Source organism: Myotis yumanensis, unplaced genomic scaffold (assembly GCF_028538775.1).
Source record: "Myotis yumanensis isolate MYYU_CA2020_CCGP unplaced genomic scaffold, mMyoYum1.0.hap1 SCAF_5, whole genome shotgun sequence".
Classification (NCBI taxonomy): Eukaryota; Metazoa; Chordata; class Mammalia; order Chiroptera; family Vespertilionidae; genus Myotis; species Myotis yumanensis.
In genome coordinates this window covers 49,118,469-49,137,313 of record NW_027223756.1, presented here as the reverse complement: position 1 = coordinate 49,137,313, position 18,845 = coordinate 49,118,469, and the positions used below count along the sequence as shown (strand labels likewise).

The 18,845-nt window shown below is 41.1% G+C and overlaps 1 protein-coding gene across 1 annotated transcript in view; it reads left to right on the top strand.

The window, feature by feature from the left end:
- The window catches only part of RNF150 (ring finger protein 150), a 161,122-nt gene that overhangs the window by 90,468 nt on the left and 51,809 nt on the right, over positions 1-18,845 (top strand). The window contains exons 3-4 of the mRNA XM_070415219.1: positions 5,911-5,982; positions 7,621-7,703. Of these exons, the coding sequence (XP_070271320.1) occupies positions 5,911-5,982; positions 7,621-7,703 (155 nt within the window). The remainder of the gene's footprint in view (positions 1-5,910; positions 5,983-7,620; positions 7,704-18,845) is intronic.

Here is an 18,845-nt window from a genome sequence, read left to right as displayed (position 1 = left end):
AGTCCTGTTCTGTGTGGGAGAAAATCCTGACCTGGTAAAACTGGAAATGACATGACTCCACATACCTAGTTTTACTAACGAGGGGAACTGGGGTCCAAAATGTTGAAGTGACTTGGCCAAAGTCTCACAGTTAGTGACAGAAATAGGACTGAAAGCTGGATCTTCTAACATGCAAGCCATTGCCTTCTCTTCTACACCACCTCCCACAAAAGATAACCCTGACGTTTCTACCTCATGCCATGTGTGCACAGCTTTAAGTCATCACTCTGTGAGGTCACCAGGCTGATTCTCTTACCCACTTTACTACACTTACGGAGTGGTGACCTACATCATAGAAATCAGCTGAACTGGCTGTGCAGTGATTTCTGTTGCATCAGCCAGGCCTGGAAAATTCATTGTTATGTATTAGAGGGAGTGAGGGAAGTGTCTGAGTCACCCGTGGCCACATGAGGTTCCAGATGACTGGGACCAACTCTGTTTATGTTTACAGTGTCCTCTCTTCACCTAGGACGTAAGAACACTTCGTTGTTTTTCCACTTGGTGGTGGTGATGAGAATCATGATGATCAAATACAGCTGTCAGTAAAAAGGGGCAAATATGATACAAAATTATCCAATCAGATGAGATGGAACATAAACTCGATTTTGATGCTGTATCGGTGTCCTTATGTTCCTAGTTTGTTTTTAATCATGTTCACCTCACATCTATTTATAACACAGAAGGGGACAAGAGGAAAGTGTCTTCATTTTCTCCATCTCCTACGGTCACTAGCTTATGTGTCTTGGGTTGAACTGGAATCTGTCATTGTTTACCATCCTTGTTGGCATTTATATAGGACTTTCTTCTTTTAATAAATGGTTCTTTTCTATTTTCCATGAAGCCATTTGTCTTCACTATTGTCAAGGAACCAATAACCTTGGTAAATGCTTTCTTATACTCATTTAGATTCACTTGACAGATAAATCTAATTATTAAGATGGCCCAACTCCTGGTCATCTTCAGTGAAAAGCATGATTTGGATCTAGTTGCGTTAGAGGAAATCTGTAGGAGCCCCTAAACAAGGGAGAGGAATCACCCCCTGAAATAAAAGGCCTCTAGAAACTTGAGGTGATCCCTAAATGTATGAGGTGGCCCCTAAATGTACAGAAGTGCAGTGAACATGATTAAAAACAAACTAGGAACATAAGGACACCGATACAGCATCAAAATCGAGTTTATGTTCCATCTCATCTGATTGGATAATTTTGGTCGCTAAGTCTCCCATTAGCAGCCTGTTAGTCTGCATTTCTGAGAACCAACCACAAAGGAAAGGATGCGTTCTGTGACAGGCTTCTGGTTCCAACCCCCAGATTCTCTATTCAGGCTCCACACCAGGCTCAGCTTGAGCAGGGCCTGTGGTTTTTCTCTCGTTTAGTCTTGGTGCAGTTAAGAACCCAAAGATGGAAGAGACCAACTGCAAAAGCTACAACTGCTTTAGTTGGACCATTTCATTCAGAATGTTTAGGTTTTCACTCATTATCTCTTTAGTTTGCATTTTGGAAGTCCAGTAATACTGGTTAGAAAATTGTTGCAAGTGAGTCAGTGTTTTTATTTAGAAGTCAATATTCCTGGGTCATTTTTGTGTCAATTAAAGAGAAATACAAACGTGTGCATACTTACAAAATTTGACTACATTACAAAACTTTATGGTGCTTTCCCCTTTTTTGGTTAATCTAGACTCCTATTGAAAACTCTAGCACTCCACAGTTTCATAACTATTATCTATATCTCAGAAGCGGACTTTTCTGTATTCCCCCAAGGTATCTAGAACATCTCTGCTCCCAGCACGTCGGACTTTCTTATCCTTTGTCAGCCGCTCACAAAACGTTACCCTTTTCCTCCTGAAAGGAGGTGTATGTGAATTACCATCTGAAATGAGGCACTCCAAGGGAAAGGAATACCCTCACACCATTTTTCCAGAATGATGAGGAAAACATGTCTTCCTTCCTTTGTGAGTCATCTGATTTCTCAGGACTTCCAGGGAGGAAGACCTCTTAGACTTGGTGTTGAGAGGACTTTATCATTTTCTTTTATACTCGAACTAGAGGCCCGGTGCACAAAAATTTGTGCACTGGGGGGGAGGGGGGTCCCTCAGCCCGGCCTGTGCCCTCTCGCAGTCTGGGACCCCTCAGGAGATAACGACCTTCTGGCTTAGGCCTGCTCCTGGGTGGCAGAGGGCAGGCCCAATCCCTAGGTGCAGCCCCTGGTCGGGCTCAGAGCAGGGCCGATTGGGGAGTGGGGCGCCGACCCCTGTCACACTCAAGGCAGGGTCGATGGGGAGGTTGCGGCGCCACCCCCTGTCATGCACAGAGCAGGGCCAATCAGAGGGTTGGGGCGCTGCCCCCTGTCACGCACAGAGCAGGACCCATCAGGGGGGTTGGGGCTCCGTACCCTGTCACACACAGAGCAGGGCCAATCAGGGGGTTGGGGCGCTGCCCCCTGTCATGCACAGAGCAAGGCCGATCAGGGGGTTGAGGAGCTCCCCCCTGTCACGCACAGAGCAGGGCCCATCAGGGGGTTGGGGAGCTCCCCACTGTCACGCACAGAGTAGGGCTGATAGGGGAGTTAGGGCACCGCCCCCTGTCACACACAGAGCAGGGCCGATCAGGGGGTTGGGGCGCCGCCACTGTCACAGGGCAGGGCCGATGGGGAGGTTATGGCTCTACCCTGTCACACACAGAGCAGGGCCTGTGGGGTGGGGAGTGTTGGAACCCCGCACCCTGTCACACACAGAGCCGCAGGGCGATCAGGGGGTTTGGGCGCTGCCCCCTCTCGGCTCCGCTGATCCCGGTGCTGGGAGGCATATTACCCTTTTACTATATAGGATAGAGGCCTGAGGGCCAGCTGGTTTGCCCTGAAGGGTGTCCTGGATCAGGGTGGGGGTCCCCACTGGGGTGCCTGGCAAGTCTGGGTGAGAGGATGATGGCTGTTTGCAGCTGGTCACACACCCTTCAGGGTGGGGGTCCCCACTGGGGTGCCTGGCCAGTCTGGGTGAGGAGCTGAGGGCTGCTTTCAGGCTGGCGGTTGTTGACTGAAGCTCCCAACCGCTCCTTTTTTTTCTCTTTTTTTTATTTTATTCTAGGCCAGCTTTTGCTCTGGCTCTAGCTCTGAGGCTTCCGCTGCTGAAAGCAGGTATCTGTTTGTTTGCGTTCTATAATCGAAACAATGTATAACTCCAGCTCTGAGATCCCGGCTGGCTGAAAGCTGGTTTCTGGGGTTTTGTTTAGCTTCTATATTTGTTAGAATGTTTCAAACTGCCAGCTCAGAGGCTAGCAAGGCAGGCGGGGAACGTTGGAGTCCTCCTTCACTGAAGCAAGCAAGCCTCATGTTCGCTTCCAGCTGCCTGGCTGCCGGCCGCCATCTTGGCTGACAGTTAATTTGCATGAGGATATGCTGATTAGCCAATGGGAAGGGTAGTGGTTGTACGCTAATTACCATGTTTCTCTTTTATTAGTGTAGATTTCTCCATCTGCTAGTCCTGCTCATGTGAGAAGCCCATCTCCCAAATGGCTTTATCCTCCACTGAACTCCTTTAACCTCCCAGCCCTCAGTCACCAAATGCCAGTAATGGAATTCCTCTTTCTAATCCCCTAACCATTAACTCTGCTATTAGCCATAATCCCTGATACCCTAATATCAGCTTACATTTCCTGGATAGACAAACCATTTTCTTTTTGTTTTTTATAAATGCAGCTTTCATTTTCCCTTAAAAGGGTATGGAAACAGCTTTTTATTTTTCTGGAAGAGAGAAGGGGATTTTTTTAAAAACACCCCATTTTTATTCAGATATAACCAAAAGCAAAATAAAATACATGGACAAGATAGAAAGTAGTCTTTGAATTTACCTTACATGTTCACATTTTAAAAGGGCATATTTCATTTGTTTAAAAACTGATTTTAAATAAATTTTGGAAACATTATTTCTGGTTCACCCCCTTAAAAAAAGATGGTCTTTTTTCTTAGTATAATCCAATACCATTGTTTGAAAATAATTTTTGCTGCCTTATTGCTCTGCTTTAAAAATAAAAAACAATTTAAGTGATGGAATTGGGGGCAGATATTATATAATACAAATTAAACACAATTACAGAAATATCTGAATTCATAACTTAAAACAATCAATACTTGACTGTAGGTCCGGATCTCTTGTTCTAAATATAATATTCTACAGGTTTTCTGCATTTACTCCCTGTAGCAAGTAGCCCCTTCTCCATGTCTTTCAATTCTTGCTCCTGTCTTATTCAATAAAAAGCAGCTCTTAGTTGCGACAGGCTGGATTTGCCAAGGTCAGGTCCATAGCTTTGCTTACCTAACCACATGTATCATGGTTTGTCCACGTATTTTCCCCTTAACTGGTAAATTTCTCAGGTTGTTTTCCATGCTTAAAAAGAAACACATATACACACACACACACAAAAAAAAAAACCAACAGTCTCTTGGTTTAAGATTTTATTCACTCATCAACATTAAGGGAGATTCCACTAGATAGTAAACTACAGAGAGCAGAAATTTGTGTGTTTTCACTACCATTTTTTTTCAAAACCCAGAGCTTTTGAAACTGGGACGAAATATATGATCTGAAATATGTATTGAATGATCTACTTTCAATTACCGGAGGAAGCTCTATTCATATTAATGGGAAGCAAACATAAATACAGCCCTGTCCTCAGGGAGCTTACATGAGAGAAAAGTAACTGGGGTTGATCTTTAAAATAGTATATGTTGTCACAGGGCTATGAAGCAGAGGGACAAGGTGCTGTGAGGGTATAGACCAGAGGGGTCTTTTCTCCTGGAAGACATCTGGGAAGGGCTCCCCACAAAATGACTTGATTTGAGACCAAAGGATAATTAGTCAAAAACTAGAGGAAAAGAGGAGGGAAGAGAGTTGCATCCTGTTTAGTTTTACCTCAGTTCTTTTTTCCTCCTACACTATGTCCCCCATTGGTATTTATCATTATAGACCCTTCCTATTTTTCCTGCCAATTTAGTTTGCTGTCTACTCCTGGACTTCTGCATAAATCTCAAGTGTATATGGGTGTCCCTTTAGGAAACAGCCAAAGTTTACTCTCCTGTTAAAAATGCCAGTGATTATTTTAAAAACTAAAAATGAAATATCAAAAAGGAAAGTAAATTAATGTGGAGAATATCTCCTTTTATACTTATTTACTGTAACCACTGTATGTATAGCCCAGCTGGTGTTGCTCAGTGATTGAGTGTTGACCTATGAGCCAGGTCAAACACAGTATTTCTTGATGTGGGTTATGGTGGTTATATAGGGGTTTGCTGTATAATTATTTGTTAAACTAAACATACTTTTATGTATTTCCCTATACCCATACTCACACTTAAACATACACAAAGGAGGCAAAATTGGCATGTAAGAATGTGATGTAATAGGATAGTACAAGCTAAATATAAACCTAGTGTGAGTCTACATAAATAAAGGATATTCTTAAAATTCCAACCGAGTTACATGCCCTAGACTGGAATCAAACTCTGGGACCCTTCCATCCATAAGCCAATGCTCTATCCACTAAGCCAAACCAGCTAGGGCCTCAATTTATTTGGTGGTTTGTTTGTTTTTTGGAAATCTGTATAAATGTAACCTGCACTAATGTCACTGGACAGGATCTTTCCATATCATATGCCACTTGCTTAACATGGGGCATGAAGACCTTCTCTCTAATAGACCTCAATTACCAGAGCCACTTTGTTCAGATATCACCACCCCCATCTCTTTCACACATCATTAACATTCATGCCACTCGTGCGTGATTTCAGATATAGCTGCCCTGGTTTATTAAATGTTATTAGAAGCAAAGTCAAGAATTACAGGCCTTTATTACTAACCAGCAGCATTTGCTGTTTCAGCGCCGACTGGGGGATGCAGCGAAGAAAGCAATCAGCAAGCTCCAGGTCAGGACCATCAAGAAGGGCGACAAGGTAACAGCCTCTTTTCTTTGTGTGAGGGGCTATTCAAACCAGCTCCTGGCTTTACTGGCCACCGAGGTGGAAGAGAAGGAAGGATGGGAAAGGGGAGATGTATGCTAATAGTTCTCCCATAGGCAACTGTTATTTTACCCATCTTTATTAAATAAATACTAGAGGCCCAGTGCACTCGTGCACGGGTAGGGTTCCTAGGCCTGGCCAGTGATCAGGGCCAATCTGTGGAGCTACTGGCCGGGCAATCTAGTGGGGGACTGGGGGGCACTTGCACCGGCCTTGACTGGCCTGGGGCCTGTGGGCTGGGGGCAGCTCCTGCATTGAGCATTTGCCCCCTGGTGGTCAGTGCACATCATAGCGACCGGTGGTTCTGCTGTTCAGTCGATTTGCATATTAGGCTTTTATTATATAGGATAATTTCAAGACCTTTATAAAATGTATACAATAGGACAGCAAAGTAGTTGGGATAGAAAATAGGAGAAATTTAAAATTAATGTAGGAAGAGCAGATGCAGCCAGGATGAAATTAGTAGACAAATGCATTACCTAAAATGCCTAACAGAAACGGGCCCCAAATTTAGGTGGGGGCTTTCTAACAGCCAATGCAAAGAAGGAAATCATATTCCATTTTCAAGCAGTAGCTAATTACCTGGTTCCAGTGTCCCACAAGATTTAAAAAAATAGTTCCTGTATTAGGACTTGATTCTTTGCAAAGAACACAATCTTGTGTGCTGAAGGATGTCCTCCACTACAGTAAATATAGGAAGCATATTTAGTGCCTCTGAAATCTGGTGTCTAGAACCCCAAAGTCATTGTAGCAGCCTCCCTCACTGTAGCAGGATGACATAAAGCCAAAGGCAAATGCATGTCTAGAGGACAGACAACAGAGCCGTGCAGTCCATACCTGCGGCCTCTGAGGATCTCTCTTCGCCCAGGAGAAATTTTAAAGCAGTGGATTGCAGACATGGATTTGGAGCTCTTGGGAGCTTGTAAGAGATTCATGACTCAACATGTATTCCAGGTGGTTGTCACTAGTCTGAATAATTGATTTGTCTCCCTAATTATGTGCTGCTGTTTTTCAGCTATATAAAAATTCTGTTGAGCTTATTATGATAACATTCATTTAAAATCACTACTGAATTGAAAGTATTTTTCCATTACTTTTTCCCCTGAAACAGAGAATAATAAAAGAATAAGAACTATTATATAAGTAATATTTTATGGGGTATTAAAGGAGATTTATATACTTGGGGAAGAGAGGGGGAAGTCAAAAACACTATTTTAGCATTGTGTACATTAGATTCATGAGGAATGGAAAGATTAAATATTATTCAGATACTTCTCCATAAATGGTATTTCTCATCTTTGAGTTTTTGCTGTGTCTTTAATTATAATAAATAGCATATTAGTAATGGTGCAATTTAAAAATTGTTCCACTTGCAGTGGAACCCAGAGACAAAAAGTGGAGATTAGAATGAATGGAAACTAAGCCAGTAAATAGTAAATTATTGATTAAGAAAACTGACCCCGAGACCATTGAAGCCTGGCCCTGAGGCATGGTCCTTTGGCGTGTTATTTGGGTATCTTTACAAGAGTTGAAACTACAAAAGTAGGCTCACGTGTGCTTTCTGTGTTGCAGGAAACAGAGCCCGACTTTGACAACTGCGCAGTCTGTATTGAAGGGTACAAGCCCAGCGACGTGGTCCGGATCTTGCCCTGCCGGTGAGTCACCAGGATGCCTGGTGTGACTGGGGCGAGTGTGGCGAGTGCCTGCTGGCCTCTGGCTCAGGCCTGCGAGGCCCATCTGCCCAAACGTTTCCATGTGTCACTATCAAACAACCGGAAAGCTCATTCTTTCTGCGTAACTTTTCTCCTGATCCTCTTTGCACCAAAGGAGGTATACCTCTAGGAAGTAGGACCTCATGATAGTTTGATAGCACGGATCCCAGTACTAGTTTTCTTTAATAGAAAATTTGTGATAGAGTCCAGTCTTGATTTTACAGTGCTACTTTAATTAAATGAGTAAAATCTTTCAAATATTTTATGAATGATCAGCAGCCAGGAAATGGTCAGGATTAAGTAGGAAGCCAAAGGCAGATTCCATTTCTCTTATTTGTTTGGTTTGGGGGCGTTGTTGTTTTTAGGGGGGGCTGAGGCTTTTTTTGTTTTACTAACAGGAACAGAATGTGACAGTCCCCTGCCAAAACTTCTAGAATCTATAGGAGAGAGTGCCCGCAAGTGTAGCTGGAAAAGCTCCCCAGGTGATTCTCACACAATCCTCATTCCTCTCGCTAATTGATATTTACTGTTAAGGTGTCTGAATTCCTTTTATGTTGTTAAAATTAAACACATTTAAATAACTTAATTAAATTATTTTAAAGTTGCCTTAAAAGCTGTCCTCCTATAATTAAAAACCTCTCTGCATCTGCTCAAGTGTCCTAAAAATAAAATTAAATTCTGCCTTGAAGAAACGGTCTTCACTTGAAAAGACTGGCTTTAAAGAATCTTAAATACTCACGTAAATAAAGTAGAAAAGCACACAAAGATAGAAAACACCCGAAGATACAACACAACCCATTTAATCATAAAACAATGCATCTTATAAAACTATTCATTAGAAATACAAAAGAAATCAAGTATGCCTTTGGAGGAATTGGTTTAATCATCTCAAAATGACAAAGAAGTTACAGAGAAAAAAATCACACCCAGGATACTCAAATAAATGCAGAAACCCTCAAGGGGAATGAATGGATTGTACTTGAAATGCTTTTAGGCCAATTGATCATTAGGAAACCAGGCCTGAGGAAGGGCACCCTGGTGGCCCCAGCCAAGGCCTTTGAGTGGGATTCCTCTCCTGGGTTTATAGATGCCTGACTGTCCCTAAGATGAAATCGTAAGTGGGGCATATAAAGACTTGGTAGTGTCCTTCATATGAGGGCACTAAACATAAATTCGCTCCCTAAACATTATATGTGGCGTTTACTAGGTGACTTCTAGAAACACTGCGAAGAGTAGCAGTATGTGAACCTCAGAGAGCCTCTCAGTGTAGCATCTTTTCATCTCTGCAGATTTTACTCAGGGTTTTATATATCCTGATAGTTATAAGTAAGGAAAGTGCTTTTCTTTATTTTATTTCTTGGAAACTGTTTAGAACCTTGTCAGGCTACTCCTAATAAAAAAAAATATATTCAAAGCAGCCCGGTCAGTGTGCTCAGTGATTGAGCATCAACCTATGAACCAGGAAGTCACGGTTCAATTCCCAGTCAGGGCACATGCCCAGGTTTCAGGCTCAATCCCCAGTGTAGGGCACACAAGAGGCAGCTGATCAATGATTCTCTCTCATCCTTGATGTTTCTCTCTCTCCCTCTCCCTTCCTCTCTGAAATCAGTAAAAATATATATTTTTTAATGTCTAAAGCAAATTAAATAGCAACTTTTTCCTGAGACTCCAAAGAACTTTACAAATGTAATTAAGAAAATATGTTATGGGGGTGAGGGCATGTGCTGGGGGCTGGGAGTGGCCGGGAAGAGGTCAAGCAGGGGCGGGAGGGGGGGGGGGGGGCGGGAAGAGACACATGTAATACTTTAAACAATAAAGAATTAAAAAAGAAAATCTGTTTTAAAAACTAGGTACAGCATTACTTTAGCTCTGTAATTCATACAGTGTAAAATACCTTGTTCATTTACAGTTCTGGCATAAGTATATCCCATGTTACTACATACAGTTACTAGAGGCTACATAATAGCCTAGTCATAGACGTACCACAGTTCACTTCACCATGTCCCTGTGTGTAACACCTGGCTGATTGCAATTTGTAATTATGACAAATTACATGGCTTTAGCAGTATTTAGATTGTCATGATATATCAAGCCGGATCTCCTTTTACTCTAAAATATTTCGGAAATATTAACCAAGAAAAAAATAGCATTTTAATATTTATCACACACAAAAAATAAAACTTTAGGAACTTTCATTTTTTTGTGTGTGGGTGGTGGGGGGGGGGGGGGGGCAGGACTTTCATTTTACGTATTCTAGCCCTTGCCCTAGGCTGGTTCAGTTTGGCCTCAAGCTTTCCCCTTTTACATCATTATTTGGTTCTCAGCTTATTCCTTGATTCTTTTTGCTTCAAGCTCCTTACTGTCCATCTGCTTTTATTTCCTTATTGTAGGCCTTCCTTTAAATAGTGAACTGCATTGAGCATTCCCAAACATAGATTATACTTATGGCTGTTTGATCTTAGACTCGCCACATGTATTCACTCTTTGAAGAGCTCATACATTTTTTTCTATGCTGACTTTAAAATCAAGATATTTGTATGCCTGTTGCTGGGTTCTGCCAGACAGTTTGCAGTAATGGATGTTATCCAACAAAGGCACTGGCATTTGCTTTTTGCTAGGTAATTTCCTCTGGGGTATTATTAAGCCTTTGTTCCTATGAACTTCATAGACTCTCCCATTATTTCCAGGCTGACTCATACACAGAATTCTTTGCATCTCCTTGGAGTAAAAACTGTTTCCAAAATGTTCCAGTTTATTGTCTTCCTTCTCTGATACTCTTTACTGTGGCCGCCTCGCCCCTGACACGCTGGGTATATCTCTGCTCTGTTGTTGCTGGGTGGGGTGTCTTTCCGTATCACTCAGGAATGGATGCTCCTGTACCACCATATTTTCAAAATCATTCTCTTGTTTGTTTCTTTCCTTTGTTTCTTTCGGAGACCCTTGCATGAGTAAGGAACTAATAATGATTTTCCTCCTATTTGTTGTCATGGTAATGATTAAAGTCATGCACAGACATACCTACCAGCTCCAAGAAGAGTTTTAACAACAGACCTATGCTATTCAGAATCGATTCTTGCTTTTACAAGTGCTATTTTAATTAAGTTAATAAACTCTTTTAAAATACTTTATGAATTATCATGAAAGGATCGATAGCCAAAATATGATCAGGAATGAGAAGGAAGTCAAAGGCAGATTCCATTTCCCTTGATCTTCTTCCGAACAGGAACAGAATGTGACAGCACCAACAAAACTTTGGGAATCTAGGAGAGGGTGCCAGTGTTGTATGTGCTGTGCTTTTAATTTAGCCTTGGCTTTTGTTAACAGGAGAAAATGTCAATGGAGGGATTTAGATTTTGATGCAAAAATCTAATTTATCTAACAAATGATTGGTTTTTACATATTCAATTCAAAACCTGACAAATAATGATAATGGTACATATTCTACTGTTATTATTATTGCTATTGCTGCAGTGTAATGTGACATTACTCTTGTCACCATTATTGGAACTATTACTGTTCCTAGTACCATGGCTACATCATTATGACCTTCGATTCTTTCCTGTCTTTCTGCAGTAGTCTTCTCACTAAGCTCTCTGTTCCTACTCCTGCCCCTTAATTATTCATTCGGATAAGTCTATTTTTAACTATCTGGCTATAGACTAGATTGACTCCAAGTACTCTTCAGCAAGTACAACTTTAAATTCATTTAAGTGTATCAGAATTATGACCAAAAAATTAGTTGAGGGAAGATTAATTGAAATATACTTAAGTCTTTCCATTTCTTTACATTCTACTTCTGCAACAAGGGAGATTCACAGAAAACTAAAAACATGCATTATTACCTGTTGGCTCCTTACAAGGGGGGTTGAGTTGGCTGGTGCAGTGGCCATTGCCTTCATCCCGGATCTCTGTATGAATCACCCTTGGGAAACCTGCCATGTGTGCCTTAGTGTTTTATACTCTTCTCCATGGGGACTCGCCACAGCAGTTCATGTATGGGATAACTACATTTCTCCCAAGCAAGGGAATGTTTTCATATTGTGGGTACTGAACGGTGATACTGTCCCGATTTCTTTCTATGCTTGCTCATGGGAAGCTAAAAGCCCAGTTTGTGGCCCACACACATAGCCAAAAGCTATCTTTGCGGCCTCATCCCTGACTCTGCTTTATGCCTGCATTCTTGGTTTTCTTTCTTCTTTTGCTTTTATGACCTCTTCTGGGATATCTGTATCTCCTAAGTCTTCTTAAGTCCTTTCTAGGATAAACATTTTCCATGTCTTTAAACTTTGTCAACATTGTTTTTAATTGTTTTATAATATCCCATTATAGCATAATTTATTTGATTATTTTTGGACATTTCAGTTGCCGCCCCCCCCCCCCCACACACACACACACTTTTTTGCTGTTATAAATAGGCTGTCATAAATAGCTATGTGTGTAGACCTTAGTTCACATTTTGGCATATTTCTTTTTTTCTAAGGTTAGGTATTCAAATTACCTAATTATTTTTCATAAAGTTCTACTGAAAGAGTTTTCCAGCCAGTCAGAGCTAAGAAGCATATTCCAAGGGAAGACAACTCGTGGTAACCAGGAATTGTTAGCTTATACTGCCCGTCAGGATGGCGGAGGAGCAGGCTGGTTCAGATCACTTAGGACCTCATTGCCCAGCCAAGGAGCCTGGACTGTAGGCAGGTGCTGGGGGCCCTCTGAGGGGTTCAGCTTATGCCACGTGCACAGCACGCTGACACCATGTCAACGTGGCTTGAAGGGATGTGACTGGAGTAGGGAGACCAGTTAAGAGACCATTAATCTAAAAATAAAAGGCCAAAGTGAAAGGCAAGAATCATTTATTTGTGATTAAAAGAATAATTATTCTGGAAACACTGATTTAGGCAGAAACCCAAATAGTGTCCCAAAGAAGAAAGAAAAGTTAAATGCTCTTAGAGTAAAAAGCACATTCTTGAGAATTATCAGTCCTGCATTCCTGGTGCTATAGGATTGGTCCAGGATGGTTATTAGTCAGATGTTAGATGGTCTGGATGATGGATACCAGGTGGTCCGGAACTTGGGAACCAGGAGGTCTGGTCTCATCCAGTGGTCTGGAAAGTGGATGTCAGGTGGACGTCTATGTGAGCCCTGCATGGGGTAATCAGGTGGCTGGATATGGGAGTCCTGCAGGGGGCAATTAGAGTGTTAAGTTATCTGCAGGTCCAGATGTATATCCAGGCATCAACAAAGGACTGGAAAGTCCAAACAAGTATAAGTTCCCAGGATAGTGAGAACAGGAATTGAGTCTTTCCTCATACCACAACTTTCATAATGTTAATAATCTTAGCAGCTCGGTTAAAGTGACTCCACTTTATTTATTCCCTGTCTTCACTCTTCCCTTAAGACTATTGTAACACTGCAGCAGAAAGTGCTGGAGGCCTGAGTAGAACCATTGGCACTGGGAATGTAGAATGATCTAGTCAGGAGAGACTCAGAGAAAAACCCAGCATGAGTCCGCTTTTGGAATAGTTGAAAATGGCTGCCTATATCGGTTGGTGACTGGTAGATGCATATGTTTGTGTTTAAAACATGCTCAGAGAGATCAACCAAAGGACTTGTATGCGTGCATATGAGCATAACCAATGGACACAGACACGGAGGGAGGGGGAGGAGGGCATGAAGGGGAGGAGGTTGGGGATAAGGACACATATATAAATACCTTAATCAAAAAGAAAATAAAAATTAAAAAAATACATATCCTCAGGTGAGGATTAAATAAATAAATAGACAATGTTACTTACATTTTTTAAAAAAAAACCCTGCTCATATCTTTTTTCATTCCAATTCTAAACAATAGAAGAAATCCAGCAGCTGGCACACTATTGCTTCAAAACCATAACAGAAAAACAGGTTTTAGGCACTAAAACAGATTTCCTTTATCACTTAAAACACGTGAGGACCAACTCTGGCTTATCTTTTGGCGACTTTCTTCTGAGTTATCCAGCCCCAGAACAATCCCACACCTGGGTCACTGAGGCACACTTCCATTTTGGATAGATAATTGTTCGATTCTGTGCTGCCCTTCCTCTTTCTCTTCTCTCCATTTTAGGAATGAGGCTTAATTTCAGTTGTATCCGTTTAAGAGCTCTCCTAGTAATTCAGGACATGCAAGATATAATACCGTTGGTTTTTTTCTTTGAAACTTAAGCCTACATTTTACAAAGATCTGAACAGGATTCCTGCTGTAAGAGATGAAATAGAGATTTAAACACAGTAATATGCCAGACTAAAAAGCAAAAACAGAATAAGTGGTTACCATTAAATTGCAGTATAAATTAACCGTGAAAGGACAAATGAAGCTTGTAGGTGCCAATTGGGGTCATAGATACCCTAACTGGCACAGGAATTCCTAATGACATCTCAATATCTGAGTCAGATAGCACCTAAAAGTGATAGGCCTGAAGACTTGGAAGAGAAATTTTTTGAGGACAAAGCCCAGTTTTGGTCTTCTAGTTTCTTTGAAGGTCTGTTGGCTACCATGTGTCTACAATTGACAAAGACATTCACAAATCATCCCTGTCCATCTAACCAGATGGCCAGCTACTTTTCTTTTTCGGTTGATGTGACTGGCATATATTTTTAACATGAGCCTGATTATTAATTGACTCCTCAAATGCAAGCACCCAGTAACTCCTGTCCCCAAACACAGGTGACATTTTCTTCCCCCAGAGAAGCAGCTCTGGGAGACATCTAGTAGAGAGGACAGGGCAAACAGTAAAGGGATCCATTTGTAGAACTTTCTGAACAAGCAGGTATGGTAAGACTTCCAGGCTTGCCTGCCAAGGCCCAGCCTCGTTAAAATCAAGTTAATGAGATGTGCTGAGCTAATGCAGGTGAGCGCACAGCAGCCCACCAGTGAGTGGCTGGCGTCCGATGGGCCCCCCTGAAAGGCTGTTTGTTCAGTGTGTCCCGGAGCATTTCCTTGTTCTCATGGGTGCTTCCAACAAATCCACCTGGGCAGTCCGTAGCCTCACCTGCCTCGCCTGAAACTCTGAAGTGGGATCCATGTCTTGGATCCCTTCATGATAACCCAAGGTGACTTCTCAGTTGGATGCTGATATTTATCTGGAAACTTCCCTTTTTGGGGGCGGGGGACAAGAGACTCTCCTTGCCAGACGTGGCACGATCATTATAAACAGTGGTTCTCAACCTTCCTAATGCCGCTACCCTTTAATACAGTTCCTCATGTTGTGGTGACCCCCAACCATAAAATTATTTTCGTTGCTACTTCATAACTGTAATTTTGCTACTGTTATGAATCGTAATGTAAATATCTGATATGCAGGATGTATTTTCATTGTTACAAATTGAACATAATTAAAGCATAGTGATTCATCACAAAAACAATATGTAATTATGTATGTGTTTTCCGATGGTCTTAGGCGACCCCTGTGAAAGGGTCGTTTGACCCCCAAAGGGGTCGTGACCCACAGGTTGAGAACCTCTGATTATAAAGAACATGACATAAAGAAGGATTATAATCTGATGTAAAAATGGGCATCATTTTAACATTGGACAATTCAAAGCATCACAATCAAGTTTTACTGAAAGCACTAAAAATAAACACTAGCCCCTGAAGCTGTTTTCCCCAGGGACCAGTCTGATTTTTAGATGAGTCAAATGAACTGAATGTCTTTGTGGGGAGAAAATTCCAACCTCTTTATGAGTAAAAGAAATTTACAAAATGCTGAAATGTGATCAGGATGCCAACGATGAGTCCTATAACTCGTGAAGTGGAAAATAAAGGAGCGCTTTCTAGCCGGACAGAAATGGTCTGTCCTGACTTCACCCTGCGTGCCTGTGACATATCTTGATTAGGAACAGGTTTTTTTCCAAGTTCCTTTTTTTGAAAACAGTGATAAATGTTGGCTGGTTTTCATAAGGTTTGACTCAGGCTTTCAAGCCCATGTTATGCAAGTTAGATTATTGGACATTCTGTTTATATAGAGAGGTGATTTTTGAAATAACTTTCAGGGTTTCATGGCTAATACATTTTGAACATAGAGAAAATATAAAGATGTAAACAAAAAATAAAATAATCTCACCACTGAGAAAGAAATTATTCATATTGGTCTATTTCATTTTTTATAATGCACACATGTAAATACCATATATGTTGTTATACATTGTATGTTGTTAAATATATACCATGCATTTGTTAAACATTGTAGAGTCAGAACATTAACACAATTTTTATTCTACTTTCTTATTTAACATTAAAAAGTAAGCATTTTCGCCCAGCTGGCATGGCTTAGTGGTTGAGCATCGAGACCTATGAACCAGGAGGTCACAGTTCGATTCCAGGTCAGGGCACATGCCTGGGGTTGCCGGCTCAGTCCCCAGCGCGGGGGTGTGCAGAAGGCAGCCAATCAATGATTCTCTCTCATCATTGATGTTTCTATCTCTCTTTCTCTCTCCCTTCCTCTCTAAAATCAATAAAAATATATTTTTTAAAAAGTAAGCATTTTCTATAATTAGAAATTGTTTTAAAATATCTTAGTGGCCGAAACCGGTTTGGCTCAGTGGATAGAGCGTTGGCCTGTGGACTGAAAGGTCCCAGGTTCGATTCCGGTCAGGGGCATGTACCTGGGTTGCGGGCACATCTCCAGATGTGCAGGAGGCAGCTGGTCGATGTTTCTCTCTCATCGATGTTTCTGACTCTCTATCTCTCTCCCTTCCTCTCTGTAAAAAATCAATAAAATATATTAAAAAAAAAAAAAATATCTTAGTGGTTGCAGAGTAGCCCATTATTGGAGTTCAGTTAACTGCCTTCCTATTGTTCAGCATTTAAATTGCTTCCAGTTTTCATCATTATAACGTCATTACCTTAATTGTTTTTATATATTTTCCTATGTATATATCCCTTAGGTTACATTGCTAAAAGTGAACTTACTGGGTCAAAAATGATTTTAAAGGACCTTCATAAGTTTTGTCCAACTGCTTTCCTGAAAGATAGTATCAGTTTACACTCTACTGAATGGGTGTGAGAATGCTTATATTAGTGTCACTTTGGAACCTTGAACTAGAACCATTTTAAACATCCTTCTCATTTGATAGGCAAATATGAAGGTAACACTAGTTCTTTTTCTTTTTATTTTAAGGAACTGCCATGGACATTCAGAACCAAAGGCATATCCTATATAATAAAGAGGTGATATGCAAATTGACCATCATGCCCTCACATAGGATGGCCTCCCCCATGTGGTCACAAGATGGCCACCACAGATGGCTAGCAGGGGAGGGCAGGTGTGGGCAATCAGGCTGGCAGGGGAGAGCAGTTGGGGGGACCAGGCCTGCAAGGGAGGGCAGTTGGGGGAACCAGGCTGGCAGGGGAGGGCAGTTGGGGGTGACCAGGCCAGCAGGGGAGGGCAGTTAGGGGTGACCGGGCCTGCAGGGGAGGGCAGTTGGGGGCAATCGGGCTGGCAGGGGAGCAGTTAGGCGTTGATCAGGCTGGCAGGGGAGTGGTTAGGGGGCAATCAGACTGGCAGGCAGAAGTGGTTAGGGGCAATCAGGCAAGCAGGCAGGCGAGCAGTTGGAAGCCAGCAGTCCTGGATAGTGAGAGGGATGTCCAACTGCCAGGCCCTGTGGGATCGGGCCTAAACTGGCAGTCAGACATCCCCTGAGGGGTCCCAGATTGGAGAGGGTGCAGGCTGGGCTGAGGGACACCCCCCCCCCCCCCAGTGCACGAATTTCGTGCACCGGTCCTCTCTGTGTGTGTGTGTGTGTGTGTGTGTGTGTATTCTAGTATATATACATATATATATTCTAGTATATATACATATATATTCTAGTATATATACATATATATTCTAGTATATATACTTATATATATTCTAGTATATATACATATATATATTCTAGTATATATACATATATATATTCTAGTATATATACTTATATATATTCTAGTATATATACATATATATATTCTAGTATATATACATATATATATTCTAGAGAGAGGGAGAGGGATAGAGAGAAACCTCCATGAGAGAGAAACATCTATTGGCTGCCTTCTACACGACCCCTACTGAGGATGGAGCCTGAAACCTGGGCTTGTGCCCTGACCTGGAATCAAACCGTGATTTCCTGGGGTAATGGACCGATGCTCAACCACTGAGCCATACCAGCCAGGCAAGGTAGCACTAGTTTTAATTCCCATGTTTTTTATTTCTTTGAGATATTACTGTTGACTAACAAGCTCTTCATATATCTAATCTAAATTTTCATTGTCTATAAGATGCTTGTAATACCTTAATCAATAAAAAAAAAAAAAGATGCTTGCCAATTTTAGAGATGTTAAAATGGGGATGGAGAATGGGATGGCCTAGAATTGATAAAATGTGATATTAACTATTTTAAAATTTTGATATTTTCAGTAAATAGTGTTTTCTCTTTTAACTATTTTACCTTGTTTTGATAATGCTTTTTGATTAACAGTAAAAAAGATAAAATATATGAATTTTATCTTTGTTCATTTTTATTTTTTCCTCTCTATACTTCCCTATCAAGAAATTAAAAAACAAACAAACATTGGTTAACTACATTTTTTAAAATGTATCTGAAATTTATATTGGTGTGAAGCATTCCACTCAATAGTCATTGTTTATAAAAACCATTATTTATAAGACTCATACTTTCAGGAACATAACTTAACATACGCTGCCAAGTTAAAAGTTATATAATGTGGGGGGGAGTTTAAAATGGCACAACTGCTTTGGAAATTTGACAGTTTCTACTAAAGTTAAACACATACTACCCATCTATCCTAGCAGTTCCACTCTTGGCTATGTACCCAGGAAAAATGAATGCTATGTTCACAGAAAGACTTGTACAAGAGTTGTCATAGAACATTTATTCATAATAGCCCAAAAGGAAAACAACCTTTATTAAATGTCTAACAACAGAAAAATGTATAAACAAATTGGGGGTACATATATGCAATGGAATATCACTCAGCATTAAAAAGCAATGTATATTGGTAAGTATACATTAGAGCACATATGAACCTGAAAACATTATGTTGAGCAAAAGAAA